Source organism: Cladophialophora immunda (genome assembly GCF_000835495.1).
Source record: "Cladophialophora immunda strain CBS 83496 unplaced genomic scaffold supercont1.4, whole genome shotgun sequence".
NCBI classification, from domain to species: domain Eukaryota; kingdom Fungi; phylum Ascomycota; class Eurotiomycetes; order Chaetothyriales; family Herpotrichiellaceae; genus Cladophialophora; species Cladophialophora immunda.
This window is the reverse complement of record NW_015622544.1, coordinates 2,602,901-2,617,455: the sequence shown is the minus strand read 5'-3', so window position 1 is coordinate 2,617,455 and position 14,555 is coordinate 2,602,901. Positions and strand designations below refer to the sequence as shown.

The 14,555-nt window shown below is 53.5% G+C and overlaps 7 protein-coding genes and 1 non-coding gene across 8 annotated transcripts; 3 read left to right on the top strand and 5 right to left on the bottom strand.

Moving 5' to 3' along the window:
• Positions 1 to 292: 292 nt before the first annotated feature.
• Positions 293 to 3,195, bottom strand: PV07_07292 (uncharacterized protein). Its single transcript, XM_016394360.1, has one exon. The coding sequence runs from the start codon at positions 2,999 to 3,001 to the stop codon at positions 317 to 319; it is 2,685 nt and encodes an 894-aa protein (XP_016247779.1). The 5' UTR covers positions 3,002 to 3,195; the 3' UTR covers positions 293 to 316.
• Positions 3,196 to 3,329: 134 nt separating this feature from the next.
• Positions 3,330 to 5,296, bottom strand: PV07_07291 (uncharacterized protein; the record flags this gene model as incomplete). The annotated part of the gene is made up of 4 exons (XM_016394359.1): positions 3,330 to 4,108; positions 4,157 to 4,500; positions 4,551 to 4,867; positions 4,917 to 5,296. 4 exons carry the CDS (start codon positions 5,294 to 5,296, stop codon positions 3,338 to 3,340), a joined length of 1,812 nt encoding a protein of 603 aa, XP_016247778.1. The 3' UTR covers positions 3,330 to 3,337.
• A 744-nt stretch (positions 5,297 to 6,040) lies between these two features.
• On the top strand, positions 6,041 to 8,628 carry PV07_07289 (uncharacterized protein). The gene has a single exon (XM_016394357.1). The coding sequence runs from the start codon at positions 6,064 to 6,066 to the stop codon at positions 6,889 to 6,891; it is 828 nt and encodes a 275-aa protein (XP_016247776.1). The 5' UTR covers positions 6,041 to 6,063; the 3' UTR covers positions 6,892 to 8,628.
• On the bottom strand, positions 7,154 to 8,218 carry PV07_07290 (uncharacterized protein; the record flags this gene model as incomplete). The annotated part of the gene is made up of 1 exon (XM_016394358.1): positions 7,154 to 8,218. One exon carries the CDS (start codon positions 8,216 to 8,218, stop codon positions 7,154 to 7,156), a length of 1,065 nt encoding a protein of 354 aa, XP_016247777.1.
• PV07_07288 (uncharacterized protein) lies at positions 8,583 to 10,202 on the bottom strand. The gene is made up of 2 exons (XM_016394356.1): positions 9,698 to 10,202; positions 8,583 to 9,648 (listed from the first exon to the last, which is right to left on the bottom strand). The coding sequence occupies exons 1-2, from the start codon at positions 10,068 to 10,070 to the stop codon at positions 8,888 to 8,890; spliced, it is 1,134 nt and encodes a 377-aa protein (XP_016247775.1). The 5' UTR covers positions 10,071 to 10,202; the 3' UTR covers positions 8,583 to 8,887.
• A 479-nt stretch (positions 10,203 to 10,681) lies between these two features.
• PV07_07287 lies at positions 10,682 to 10,788 on the top strand. Its single transcript has one exon. It is a non-coding gene; the product is annotated as a tRNA-Met (tRNA).
• Positions 10,789 to 11,009: 221 nt separating this feature from the next.
• PV07_07286 (uncharacterized protein) lies at positions 11,010 to 13,341 on the top strand. Its single transcript, XM_016394355.1, has one exon. The coding sequence runs from the start codon at positions 11,606 to 11,608 to the stop codon at positions 12,491 to 12,493; it is 888 nt and encodes a 295-aa protein (XP_016247774.1). The 5' UTR covers positions 11,010 to 11,605; the 3' UTR covers positions 12,494 to 13,341.
• PV07_07285 (uncharacterized protein) lies at positions 12,555 to 14,342 on the bottom strand (the record flags this gene model as incomplete). Its single annotated transcript, XM_016394354.1, has 2 exons — positions 13,104 to 14,342; positions 12,555 to 13,055 (listed from the first exon to the last, which is right to left on the bottom strand). Exons 1-2 carry the CDS (start codon positions 14,307 to 14,309, stop codon positions 12,555 to 12,557), a joined length of 1,707 nt encoding a protein of 568 aa, XP_016247773.1. The 5' UTR covers positions 14,310 to 14,342.
• Positions 14,343 to 14,555: the final 213 nt, after the last annotated feature.

The window sequence follows — 14,555 nt, the reverse complement described above, 5'->3', positions numbered from 1 at the left end:
CATATCGGCCGGTTTTTGCTTACCTAATGCTTGGCGCAAAAGCCATACAAACCCAGGGGCAGTTCAGCCTTGTCAGCCCAGCTGCAGGAGGGTTTCTGTTCTGTATCTCGATCGGCAATACGCATTTTGACGACGTTATTCTCGGAACCAGAACAGCTTATGACACTCCAGGCCGAGACGAACAACAAGAGAGAGTGTGTGCGTAGGTCCGCGAAGGACTTTGTGAAATGATAAGTTACTGAAATATTAGCTCGTCGAGGACGACTCGGAGACCGATATCGACATTGACGTCCAGACCCATTCCACGCTACTGAAATTACCCAATACACCAGCGTTGTTCTCGACCGCCATTGACCCAGCTGGCTTCCACCAGTTGAAATCTGCCGCGCTCGACGTTTTGCTTCATCCTCTCAACGCTCGGACCAGAGTCGTACTTCGAGCACCACAGCAATACGTGGTAGTTTGCATAGACGACATCCGACACCTCTGGCTCGTCTATGACTGCTTGGTCCAAATGATCATCTGTACCTTCCTCTTCCACCAGTATCACACGCTCGTGCCGGTCCCCACCGTACCTCTCCTGCACGACCAAGAACAGCTGGGCGTTTGGGTTGGAAAATGGCGACAAGGTCCAGTCAACAGGATCGACGTTGAGCACATACATGGTGTCGTCGGAAACGTCGCCGTCGAGCTTGAGATAGAAGATGCAGGTGCCCTTCTCTTCTAGGGATGTGCATTCCCGGGTTCCGTTCTGGTCGATGACATATCTTCTGGAGAAATCGGGGGCTGTCTTGAGTCGCCAACCGCGGTAAGAGACCAAAAGTCCGCGCCCCGGCTTCAACGACGCAGGTCGCCTCTGGTCGTACACTATCATGGAGTCCCCACCGCTGTCCAGATCTGCTGGAGCCCAGCGCATTCCCGGCTCGGGAAATCGGTCGCCTTCGCAGAAAATCATACTGGAGGGTAGCTGTGGAATGGCCGAGAGCAGCACTTTTAGTTTCTGTCTCGAGAATCGGGCGACTTCACCCTCCGGCGCGGCAGAGTCAGTGCTCGTCCGTTGGATGGCCGAGAGCGTGTCGGAGTCGACGTTGTTGACCAACCCAATCACCAGGCATCGGTCTGCGCTGAAAGTCGTTGATCTTCGCCCGGCCTCGTCCCAGGCAAACATGAAAAGGAATTGTCCCATGCGCGGACCACGCATTTTTGGCAGTAAGCTGAGACAATTTGCCCATGCCGATGAACATTCAACCAACCCCAGGGCATCAAAGACATGCCCTTTGTCCAGCTGGGCTTCTCGTTCCGGTGATTTCCCAACCGCGATAAGATTATTGAGGCGTTTCAAATGGTGTTGCAGATCAATCACTCCCGCGGTAGTCTGTACCTTGACGTTTTCAGCGACAGCACCCTCATGCATAGTCCAGAGGCGGCGCAACCAGCTAGATAAATTCAGTCGCATCCCGAATTCCCACATGCTCAATTCCCTGTCAATCGACTCGAGCCCGGAGTCTACAATCAGAACGACCGCCGCAGTTCGATAGATCTCCGACATTCGGAGAATTGCCTTGGATCGAAGTCTGTAAATGCGGTCGTCATCTTCCTTGCTACGGGGGACGCAAAAGATGTCAAACCAAAAAGGCATGATTCCGCCCAGCCGGCCGTGTGGCGGAGGGGCGTTGTCAGCACGGCACCCTTGCGCGTATCTTTGGAGTTGAAGCCACTGACAGCGCAGGAGTCCGTTGCCTTCAAGGTTTCCACGTCCATCGGCCCAGACGTGGGAGAAGGCAACAAACTGGTGGCCAGTCTGACCAGCATCCAGCACCTCGAATTCCAATGCCCCATGCTCCTCGTCGACTGACGGTGAAGCAAGATCTAAGCGGACTACTGGGGTGCCGCCACTCTCGACGATGCTGAGCATATCGCGCCAAGCTCGCTCCGGCAGAAGTTCAGAACAGTCGCATCCCTCCGTTTCGTGCTTTCGTTCGTAGGCCGTCGGGTCCAGGGTGTCGGCCTGACATCGCATTTCTGTGCAAGAGTCGTGCATGATCTTTCTCTTGTTCTCGTTCAGCGGCTTGAGGGTTAAGGCCATGCAAGAGCCGAAAATCCCCAGGTCGGTCTGAAATCTGTAAATGTCAAGTTTGCAGAAGCCGCGATCCGCGAGGTGCTCTTTCAGTCTGGGGGGAATGTACCAGAATGCGGGTCGTGGATAGTCAGCACTATCCTCGCCACCGATACCCAGGCGAAGAAACAGCGTCCGTGCCGCATGGTGGAGGCTATAACCCAGCACCGCGATCGTGAGCTCGAGATTATCAGGGAGGATTCTCCTGCCGTGGTGATGCCAGAAGTTCATTTTGCGGACTCGTGCTGTAACAGACGGACGTTCTGGCATCCGACTTGTGTCCACGGAAACGGAGACAGTCTGAAGATATTCCGTCCGGAATGCTTGAATGCGATCTGAAATCGTCCTTACCGAATTTTTGACCCAGAGTATGCATTTGACACCGTTCGCTATGCATTCTCCGGCCTGATCGACTGACATCTCTTTCAACCGAGCTGCCCATGCATCAATATCCTCACGGAGGCAGTCGGTGCTTAAAACCTGGCGTCCGCTCCTGTCAGTAGTGAAGAAGCGGTCGACCGACACTGGATGAAGGAGACATTCGTGCAACATGCCAAAGTATAGCCATGACTGGAGGAGTGAAGAGTAAATCGAATAGTCCTCGCATTGGTCGGGTTGAATGAAACTCGTTGGAGAACCGTGATCTGTTTGAATAGACGTGCTCGTGTGAGTGTGGAGTCGAGCTGCCGAGGGACCTTGGGTCACCAAGACATCCACATGCCCACCAATCAATCCTTGTGATATACATTTCGCAGTGAACCCGTGACGTTGCGGAAAGCCCCAGAAGCCCTGGTTGTCGTAGGGAATGGCGTGTGTGAGGTTCTCGACATCAAGAAGTTCGTGGAGGACAGTGGCGTCGTCAAAGACCGAGGGCAGGTGCTCCATCGTTATCAGCCTCTCGGTGCAGAATTCATGGTCGAATCCAGACTTCAAGCTCGACGGCAGAAGTGATCCATCGAGACGGAATATTGAACCATGCACAAACTGGCCTGGCCAAGGTCAGATTTCATTCATCATCTCTTCCTTGATGGATAGACACAACACGACTGCGTGACATTGAACCAGAAGCGCGAGATGGGTTGTCAGCCAAGTTTGAAGAGCCAGTAAGAGGCAAACGTCGCTGCTTTAACCGCTCAATGATCTTCCTTCCTGTGAGTAGCTCAACCTGCATCTGGATGAGAATCAGTCGACTCCAGCTGATTTAAGCGCCAAAGTCCGGCTCTAAACAACCTTCTCATCTTGGGTTGGAAAAGACACTTCGTCCCGAACCAGCGTGTCATTGACGGCGAGAACGCGCCTGTGATACAATTCTATCAGGCTTGCCGGCCCGCTTCCCAGAGCGGAACTCTGAATGCCGTAGAGCGAGAAATCCTGCTGCGTCGTGCCCGGGCTGATGGAGGTGTTACCGTGACTGAAGTATGCGGCGCTGCCATTCTGACTCGTAGTCAAGCGGCTACCATTGAACCTTGAGCGATCACCCAGTCCACGAGCATCTTCTGTAGAGGGCCATTCAAAGGACTCCAAACCGGTTGGAAATAATGAACGACCGTTGATCTCAATCGCCTGGGCCCTTCTCAGGTCAGCGGCGATGGAAAGGGTGTCGGCACTCTTATCCTGCACGAGGGTGCTGTTGACGAAGAGTGGATAGCTGAAGGTACGAGAATAGCCTTCTGATGATATAGCCCTGCCAAATGTGTTCTGCCTGGTGACCTGGACATCTCCAAAGTCAGAGATATTACCCTCGTTCGAATATGTCAGATATTGCTGCCAGACTGCAACTTTGGTGCCCTGGGACGTCTGCACTTCTGACGAGATATAGAGTTGGCGATCCACGTTGACATCGTAGGATAGGGTGGAATTTGTGCCATTCGAAGTGGTGCCGACTGTGGATGACATAGAAATGGTGCAAACGGACGCATCTGACAGAGGCCAGCTGCCGGTCGTTATCGACCCTACGGAGTCTAACCAGACAAATATTTTGCCTGCGAGGACCTGGTGTAATATGAGCGGAGTCCGTCGCCGTCGTAGAGCTGTGCTTACCCAATAACTGCCAACAGAGTCAGATAATAACCCACTACCATTGCCGTCGTCATCAATCCCGACAACCCGAAGTTCTAGGGAATGGCTTTCGCCGTCGCAGAGGAGCGGGAGCCAAGGTGTGATGTCAATTTCATCTTCGCGGATGTCGAATGTATCGATACCCACGATCGGCCTCCAAAGGCCGCGGACGATGCCGCCGGTGAAGATAACCGGGAAAGGCCACACAACGCCAGCTAAATTGCCATCAATCAACAATTGTATCTCCCGAAAAGGAGAGTATCCCAAGAGTGAATCGGTCCCAAAGGTATCCACATTCGAAGAGAGCACATTGGAATACCAGAACTCTACGGCGTTTATCAGCAAAGCGTCTCTATTCTTCCAAGAGCCAACGTACCTTCGGCCATCTGACCGGTCGCAGCGACGGTGACGACGGCCCGCTCGATGTTCCGCGGCAGTATCAGCGTGCTCGATACTCTATCTCGACGATCGTCCCTGATACTGGATTTGTTGCTGGTGCTTCTCTCAGCTGCGACTGGAATGATCAGATCCGCTCGCTTCTCCGTGTCGTCAGTGGTGAAGAAGGTTGCCTGCAAGGTTACATTGAATGGAGAGGTGTAGTTTTCGTTGATCAGATTTCCAAGATCGAAGATGAGTGTTTGTGGGCAAGTGAATAGCGACAGGAGATAGGACACGTCTTTGACATAGGTCCAGCTGCGGATGGTTAGGATAAGGCAATCGTAGTTCGATCTCAAGAGCTTACACGATGCCATTAGGAGTTGGTTCCGCCGTGCTTGTCCGCCAGATCTCAATGTCACCGAAATAGGCTATAGCCAGCCGATCAAACTGCTTGCCAGCGGCGGTGACCGTGAGGTTGAGCGTCACTCGGTTGAAATCGCATTGAGGGGGGGTGTAGGGGCCTACGTAGGGGTGGCCATAACTGTTTCCGAAGGAATGAATCATGAGTGTCTCGGTGACGACGCATCCTCGCGTATGAGGAACAAGCGGTCCAGCGGAGGCTCCATCATCTTGAAGCAGTGTCCTTTGTGCGACGGCGTCTGGTGTCAGGACGGGGGCGTGGACTTGGAACACCCTCAGCACTGAAGCCACGACGGCAACAGCGGACTGCGTAGAGGACCACATTCTGGAGCGACAGGCGCGAGCTCGTGAGATAGTAACGTTGATGCTGATTGCGACCTGCAGCTCAACCGTTCATTGACTTTCTGGTGCGTGGATGGCGTGGTTGGTGAGCTGCCTGGAGATGTCAACACTGGGCTGCGGTTGCACAGAGGTTGGCTCACCGAAACTGTCTCTCACTCGACCTGTCCACAGCTTAAACCCACGCTGTTGAAGTAATATACAGCCCTTCAGTCGGGACTCTGAACAGTCCGTAACATTATGGCGAGGTAGGAGAGGCAAAGAGCTCAACGGCAAAACAATCGACTGCGGGGAATAAGACCAGGCTACTCGAGGAACATCTGATGAGCGACATCCCACGAGGCCACCCGAATGAGAATAGCATTTCAGCGTCCTACATTGCCCAATGTCATGAGCTTGATCTCCTACGACCTAAACAATGTACGATATCTGTCGAGACAGGCGATTACTACATTCAGAGTTGGCCAGGCTGCCACCTCAGTAGCTTCCACGAGCGTTCGCGGCCTTGATTTACATCCAGCTCCAGAATATATAAAGCTGGCCGATAGACGTATGGCAATGTGGCTTCATCTGCAGCATCCATACGTAGTTGCTAAATGTCCAGGATAGAACAATGCCAACAAGCCAGCGTGGTTGAAGTGCCATCCCTGGGTCCAATGCTCCGCCGGAATTTTCCTGCACATCAACAACCACCTTTGACATCGCATCGTCACTCAGTTGCAAACAAATGTGATCTTCTCAAACTGCGCCACATGGCGCCGATACCTGCGCTGGAGCACGTCTCCAACGCCTTGGTCACTTCATCACAGCTGCTCAAGCTCAAAAACGTCGAGGACGACGAAAGTCTGACCGTGTGGTTCGCCCATTTCCAGTTGACCTCCGCCGCTGGGATCCTCCTCCGCCTGATGCAGGAAGTCACTGCCCATGCCATTGTGCTGCTTCAGCGGTTCTTGGTGTCTTCTACCCCAGACAACCGTCGAAACTTCAGTCCCAAGAACTACTCCGCCGCTGCCATCTACCTTGCCGCAAAACTATCCGCGACACCGGTCTCGCCTCGATCAGTCATTAACGTCTACGCCTACCTCACGTCCGAAGCCTCGCCGCTGAGATTTATCAACCCGGCTGGGGCCCCCACGGATGTCAAACCTCAGAGTTATTTCGTGTCCGAGGGAACCTACGAAAGAGAGAGACAGAGGTTGTTCGTGTGCGAAAGTATGATACTGGTCGGCCTGGGGTTCGACACACGGGTCGTGCTCCCCTACAGTCTTGCATTTACATACATGCAAGCCCTGGGTGTATCCGCCACCAAGCTGGCCCAGAGGGTCTTGGAACATTTGAACGCTGGCCTTCTGTCACCCCAGCTTCTCCACCTCACCCATCAACCCAATGCGCTGGCGGTGGGAGCAATCTATTTGGCGGCACGAGAGACTGGTGTCAAGCTGGTCGAACAGAATTGGTGGGAAGTGTTTGATGTTGACCGGGAGGACCTGGGCTTCCTCGTCCTGTCTTATGGGAGCATGGCCAATTTTGCCCAAGCTGCAATGGACAAGTGGAAGGACGGGCCTTTGCCACTGGACTGAGCTCACGATTTCGATCCTGCCTTCGAACTCCCCCCAGCGCTCTCAATGCCCCGGTCCACGGTAAACGACACAATCCAAAGGTGCTCAGCGGCACAACGTTACCGTGATGTGCTTGTTTCCAGTTTTTAGGATTGAGGTCTCAGCACCAATGACTTTCGCCCCAAGCCCTCCCATACTGATCTATCCACATAGCCTCTATCCCAAGGTTGGACGCAGTGCCGAAAGCTGCAAGGACTGCACCCTCTTGCCTGCACGTGTCCACCTAGTCGAAGACGCCTGCGCCGACGTCCTGAAACAACTTTGCCACGTTCTCGAACCTCTGATTTTGCGTCTTCATCTTCACGCACTCCATCCACCAAGTCGGGGCTGCTCGGCGGAACTTTTGCAGCTCAAATATGAGGAGTTTCTGGAGGTCCCTTGTGCAGCACAATCGGATTTGGCGATCGTATTCTTCGTGCAGTTCCTCGGGGCTCTTGAACTTCTTCTTAACCAGCCCGTCGACGATCTCCGAGCCTGCCTTGATTATCTCGTTTGCTTCCCGCCGTCCGTGTCTGCGGAAAGATTGCATGTGTCGCTGGACGAGCCGTTCTCCATATTTGCGAATGATGGCCGAGGCCTGGTGCTCGGGCAGATGCTGGACCTTGGGTGGCAGTTTGTTGCCCTCGCCCTGGTATTGTGTATCGTTTGTCCACTTCTCGTTTCTGTCCCTGGGAATACAATTCTTCTTCACACAATCGCCGTCTTCGCTTCCGGGACTGCGTTCTCGCTTGTGCTGAGACATTGCTGGAACGTGGCCGAGACCATCCTGTTGCGAATAAAGAGCCGGCATCGATCGTGAGGTAGTCTGGGAGCTCGAGAGATATTTGGGCGAGGTGGCGAAAGATGGGACTGCTGATTCTGGATGAGACAAACGGCTGGAGTCTGTCAACTGGGTGCTTGGGTGCAGCATGCCTGGTGAAGAGCTCAGCCTGGCCACTGGCGAAGTGCTGGCCTTCGCTCCGCTAGGGTACTGCTTTGATGAATGACCGGCGGGGTCAGCTTGCTCCACCAGAGGCAAGGGAAGGTCGACTTCTCGCTCAGCATGTCGGTTGCCGGCAGTCGAGATCTCAGTCGCCTCACCTCGACCTAGATTAGAGAATTGTTCAGTGCCTGCCGTGACTCGCCCAGCTCCTGTGACTTCATCAACTGCGTGCGCCTTCTCTTGGACTTGACTATCCGGCCTGGCGCGCCGCAGCCGAAGTTGCAGCCTCTTACGATCGAGGTCAAGTTGACGCTGCTCGAGTTCAAGCTCTTCGAGCTCAGCGTCGAAAAGCTCCTTGTCGTCCATTGTTCAAGGTCACCTATCTGAGGATTGGCACGCTCATAGAGCAGTGCGGTCAAGGTGAGGTGAGGTGAAACGGAGTGCGAGCTGTGCCCAGGGCCAATTGCCAGGCCTTGAGTGTTTGGCATGAGATGAGTGGAAGAAGGGAAAAAGTGAGGACCAAAAGTCGAATATATACCCAAGTACATGATATGGGGAGACGACCAATATGAGCGCCGAGAACTCGACCATGTCGTTCTGCTGCATACCTACCTAGGTCGGTATGTTGCATTGCCTCTGTCGAAAGCCTATCCTGCCACTCTCATGGCTCGTCACTGTTGAAAACACTGGTTTGAGCAACTCCTTGTAATTATCTCTATGGGAAGACAGCCGCACTAATGAAAACAATACCAGAGGAGGTAGACCTCTCAAGATCGTTCTTCCTCATCGTATCATGCGATATGCACAAATTCCACACTTGGATCTCTCCAGTAGCACGCTTGCAATATTGTGAACGACACCGTCATCCGCGCAGTAGAGGAGAATGAACACCTTTGCCATGACTCTTCCAACTCAGTCACATTTCCAAAAATCATCCCAGCCAAAATCCAACGACTCCATCTCAATCCGCCAGCCTGATCGAACGACTCGGGCGGAGTACATTTGCTTGCTTTCCAACTTGGTCCACGTGTCTCCTCAATCCTTGTTATTCTCGAATGCTCCATGTCCAACCTCAAACTCCTGCTTGCTGAACCTGCTACTCGCGATGTCATGGAATACTTTGTCAATGAAAGACGTCCTCTCTTGCTGCGTGGTTAATGCTGTACATTTGGGCCACCAGTAACGTTGAGCTTCGTCGAATTTATCCAGGTCCTCCATTAAAACACGGCGAAGTTGGTGATGTTTCGCATATGTCCGTACGGTCATTTCGAACTCTTCGTGAAGAAGAGTGAGTGTGTGATGCGTCGATCCATTGGTGGTTCTTCGCATCTTTGATGCGACCGTCGGTTTCTGAGAACAGTCCGGCGGAAGCGAAGATTCCACTGCCGCCATGCGCTTCAGCAGAAGCCCGGTGTAATGTCGAACGAGGCTGTACTGTTGAGATTTTGTTATGGGGCCCGAGACGTCTGCAAGCTGCTTCCCCGCGTTCTGAGAAATTCGCCTGCGCTTCGCCCTGGAGTCTTGCCTGCCTGGAGAATAACTTGTTTCGGAATCGGCATCAGATTCTGAACTAACAGTCAGGTTGTCGGAGAGCCGAGATTGCCTTCGCGTAGCTGGTACGTTCGCTGGATGAGTCGGGGGTCGACCACGAAAGGCTGCTAAGAGCTCTTCGTGACTATCCAGAGGCTTCACCGGAATGGTCGACTGCTCTTCTTGTTCACAACTGAAGGCCTGGCGCCCCATCAGCTCATGGTCTGATCTCGCTTCGTCCCACTTGCGCGAATCGAGTGTCGTGCCTGGACAAATGTTAGCCACAGTGGGGCGTGCGTTTTACATTCTGCTCACGATGCTTTTCCTTCCCGGTCTCGCTTTTTCCTTTGTCCACCTTTTGATGCAGCCGCTCGACAGCAGTATTCTCAACCGGGCTGGCTGGGGTATCCTCTGCGGCGGGGGAAGCTGCAATCGTGTCTGTTTGCTGTTCGGCAGAAGACCGATTTTGCGTAGCTGCTCGAATTTTGTCAGCATCGCCAGGATCAGCTTCAGACTTGACGACGACGTGATCCTCAGTTGAGTCGGCGTTATCATCAGTTAAGTCGACTCTTCTCTTGAGCTGTTCCAGGCGTCGTTTAACCCCCAGCTCCCGACGTTCAAGCTGTAGCTGACGTTTGTCAAGCTCGATCTCAGCGAGCTCGTATTTCAACAATGTTTCATTGTCCATGATGATGCATCTCCTTAGAGGTAGAGTCGCGTGTGAGAGCCCGAAAAGTTGATATGAAGAAGGATGAGGGTTCAGGAAGCCTTGAAGTCGAGCGATACGTTGTAGATAAGCAGTGAGGGGTGCAAAGGACCGAAAGGTGAGCAACACGAAAAGCAAGCCTTACGATAACTTGAGGCAGTTGAGACAAGGTTGAAATGCAACAAGGAAGGTGTCGACGAGTCTGCCAGATGTCAAAGTGCATTGCTGTGATAGTAGTGAAGGACCGGCAGAATCCATGCGATACATCTCGCTGGTGGCTACTCTCTCAACTCACCTCACTTTAGCTTCCATATCTGTAGAGCCTGTCAAGACTCAGACATTACAAGGTCACATTGTGTTCATAGAAGAGTTAGACGGCTGATGAGAAGTAGCCCTTGAAATGCCGCAAGGCTAAGAGCACCTGCCTTTGTCCATCGACTTTAGTTTCTGTGTTGGCCCCCCGAGATGCGATGTGTGGGGGCACCTACGGAGCACGTTGGCTAGCCGCAAAAGCCCCGCGTTACCGGCCTTCTCAGCGGTTCAATAAGACACAAATATATAAAGCAGCGACGAAATTATAGTAAAATATCGTGGTCTGGATGGTCTAGTTGGTTATGACGTCGGTCTCATAGTTCCAACTGTGATCTTGTTAAACACAAGAGGTATCCGAAGGTCGTGAGTTCGATTCTCGCTCTGGACAGACTCGTTTTTTGTGCTCTACGGACCCTGAATCAGTGAAGCATTGTGTATCTATTTTTTTGGGTTGCAGTTGTGGGAGGGGCACGAGTTAAAAGGTCGGACGGTCACGAGACCCTTCCGTTAGAGGCAAGTGGCCCGAGACAAGTGCTTGTCGCACGCGTCTCGCCGCCTGGCCAAATCCTTCCAAACTCACTTGGATGTCACGATATCTTACACAACGACGTAACACTGAGCTCTTCAATAGAGTCTACCATATGATCTACTCTATCACGAAGATTGGCCTCTCATGAGTTGAGCGATATTTCATTCTTTGGGGTTCGAAGCTCTGGATGAGCCCATCAGCGTGGAAGTTCTTCCCGCTCTATGAAACTCTACGATTGCCCTCCTGTACTGCGAACGGACATTTTATTCTCCCCAGCCCTGGACCAGGCGCTTTGTTTTTGGTCATACCATATTAGACAGTTGAAAAAGGAGGAGGGTATCACACAGGACGGTTCAGAACATCCACAGCGAGCGAGTGAGCAGGTTGGTAGTTGATCAGCAAAACGCCATACGGGATGCGAATTGCGCCACTCTATTTTCCATACATCCAAGTCTCCACAGCATTGTTATATCTTTTTCTCTCGTATAAGCGAGTCTTATAGATCAATGACGCCTGACAATCCCTATACTTATCTAGCTGCACAGGGTCTAGTCGCCGTCGAAACAAAAAACACAGAGTTGACCAGGTGTTGGGGTTTGCATAAATCTACAAGTCTATTGACACCGACACTCTCCGCCCTGAGCAACTTCAGGCCACCCTCACCCACGCCAGCACAATGTCTGCCCGCGCCAACGAGTTCATCGCCGAGACGCTGGCCCAATACACACCCCGTGCCGCGAACTATGATCTCTCCAACGGTGGTTGGCACGTGGAACTAAGCCGAGACTTCGTTAAGTGGCTGCCTCCTCCCAAGGCCGGCGCCGTTCTCGACCTCGCATGCGGCACCGGCCTGGTCACAATACCTCAAGCTGAGGCAGTCGGATCCAGTGGCGTCGTCGTCGGCGTCGACATCACTGAGGCCATGCTCAACGAAGCCAAACGCAAACCACTCCCCGAGGGAAGCGGAGAAGTGAAGTGGGTGTTGGGAGACATCACTGACCTTTCCTCCTTGGAGGAAGTGCAAAAGGTATTGAAGGAAAGGGGAGGTTTTGATGTCATTTCATGCTGTTCCGCGTTCGTCTTGCTCGAGGATCCCGCAAAGGTGATCAAACACTGGGCAACCTTTTTAAAGCCCGGCGCCGGGAAGTTGATCGTCGACGTCCCCACGGAGGATCGCAGCTTGCAGTACCTGCTCAACTACCCACTCCGGCGCGCGCTGGGGAAATCCATGGTCTACGACTTCGACTGGATAGAAGGTATCTCCACCTTACAGAAGCTGTTTGAAGATGCCGGGCTGGAAATTGAAAAGTCTTTTCGCACGAGGAGCTACGTCCCTGAGAAATGGTACGGCGCGGATCAGGCGATGGACGCGCTGGAAGAGAAGACGAGTCAGAGTGGGCTGTGGAAGGCCATTTTTGACGGGATGGAGGTAGACGGAGGCGCCGAAGCCGTTGACAAGGCTAGGCGGGAATGGGTGCGGATTTGGAAAGACCATCTCGACCACGACGGGAAATTGTGGGACGGGCATGCTTTGTATGTTTCGATAGGACGGAGGAGGGAGTGAGGTATCGCTACGTACGGACTATCGAAGCAACGAGTGGTGCAGGAAGTATCCTTCCACCGACTCATCGTCGAACAAACACCACGCCCGCATCTTCAGGTCGACGCATCTTCGGCGTGATGACGTTCATCGAGTCCTCTAGCACCTCCAACAACGCCGAGCTGGCCTGCTCTTCCGTCGTCATTTTCCCTTCCATGATCAGCGGCTTCAGGCGATATTCTCTCAACAGCGTCGATATCACGGCCACGAACTCGACCTGGCTGAACTTCTTCCCTGGGCAGACCCTAGGTCCAACACTCCACGGCACAAACGCCGCGCCCGGCGGAGGATGGGCGATGGACTCCTTTCCCGTCGCCGGGTCGGCTACTATCCAGCGTCGTGGGTTCCATTTGAGTGAGTCGTCGCCCCACCAGCGGGGGTCGCTGTGGACGGCGTAGAGATTCAGCGACACATATGTCTCGACGGGCACCATGATCTCTTGGCCGTTGACTCGGATGGCGTGTGGTTGACCGACGCACCACCGCTCCGTACTAGGTACCGGTCCCCAGAGGCGAAGGGTTTCATACTGAGGTCTGTGAGCTCGCAAATGTGGGTTCGGATAGATTCAACGTACCATCAGCGCCAGGCACCTCACAAGTTGTGGAAATACTCCTTCATAGTCGAGCTTTTCAGCGTCTCTCCCTTTCAGCACGGTGTCCACTTCGTCGCCGACCCAGTCCTGGATCTCACGATTGGTGGCCAAGAACGGTATCGTGTATGTCAGTGCGTTTGCGGTTGTTTCGAAGCCAGCTAAGTTGAAGATGTACAAGTTACCCAATAATTCGGAGTCACTGAGGTACATCGGTTTCCCCCCAGCGCCGTGCGCCAACGTCTTCTGTTCTCTTTTTGCCGCCTCGTCGGCCTCAACCAGGGCGCTGACGATGTCGGCGCCGTTACTGTTGCCACCGCCCTGTGTGATGGCTCGATTGTAGGCGATGACTTCCTTCATGTACTGCGTGAACTCGTTCGTCATGGCGGTGAGCTGTCGATACAAGGCAGGCATCATGAAGCGCAGCGTGGGCATGTTTTTAAACAGCACGGAGAAGAGGATGTTCTGGAGGAGGAACTTCAACGACTCGGCAAGACTGGTTTTGTGTCCTTGCGGGATCTCACCCAAGCCACCGTCAAAATCGTGCATGTGTCCGAACCCGGCGGCGGAGAGGACGTGCATAGCGATCAGCACACAGTCGTTCCGGACGTCGAGCATCGTGCGGCTAGCATCTACTCGGTTGGTCACGGCCTCAATCATCTGTCTCGCCTGTCTCAGCGACTCCTCCCACACGAGCTTGTTGTTCTGTTCCCGGAAGGCTGGGTTGACGATTCTGCGGTGACGCTGCCAGTCTTCGCCGTTGATGCTGATGACATTTGGCCCGAAACTTTCGAAGATCTCATAGAGCGGTTGAGGCTTGATCCACGACTTGTACTGGGTTTGCAGCTCAACAGCCACGACGGGGTCATTGACCACGATCTCGTTCTTTGTGGGGGCGACGATCACAAACACGTCGCCGTACGTCTGGTGGGGACGGTATCGCTCATCCTGGGCCCAGGAGTGATAGCTGAAGACGAAAATATGTCCTATCCCAGGCAAGTCTCGGAGACGCCTGAACCAGGGGTAGATAATGATCCACAGATCGTCATGCCATGAGAAGGGAAGGATGACCATGGGGATCCCCAGCTTTCTTGCCTGCAGGTAATTGACCACCAGTCCATACGTGCGAGCGGCCAGCATAGCCAGGAGCGGAATGCAGACGAGCGTCACGACGGTGGAATTCAACGCCATGGTGGAGTATGACTTCGTCGCACGACGGTCGTCGGAGACGGTAGGGAGGAGGAGAACACGAGCTCAGAGAGAGAGACGGCCTTTGTAGCTATGCATGATGGATGCCTGAGCTGGCTGACCATGGAGCGAGGAGCGTACCTTGGACACGGATAGTCGTATATCGTATTCGAAGAGGCCACTAACGGCGTATTCACACTCTTGGAAACCTTCAGGCCGACCATATCGCATCCGATTGGAAGAGCTTCA

Coding starts and splice junctions, on each gene's coding strand:
- PV07_07292 (XM_016394360.1), bottom strand. CDS start 3,001: ATGGAGCACCTGCCCTCGGTCTTTGACGACGCCACTGTCCTCCACGAA.
- PV07_07289 (XM_016394357.1), top strand. CDS start 6,064: ATGGCGCCGATACCTGCGCTGGAGCACGTCTCCAACGCCTTGGTCACT.
- PV07_07288 (XM_016394356.1), bottom strand. CDS start 10,070: ATGGACAATGAAACATTGTTGAAATACGAGCTCGCTGAGATCGAGCTT. Junction 9,649..9,697: donor GACCGGGAAGGAAAAGCATC/GTGAGCAGAATG, acceptor ACATTTGTCCAG/GCACGACACTCGATTCGCGC.
- PV07_07286 (XM_016394355.1), top strand. CDS start 11,606: ATGTCTGCCCGCGCCAACGAGTTCATCGCCGAGACGCTGGCCCAATAC.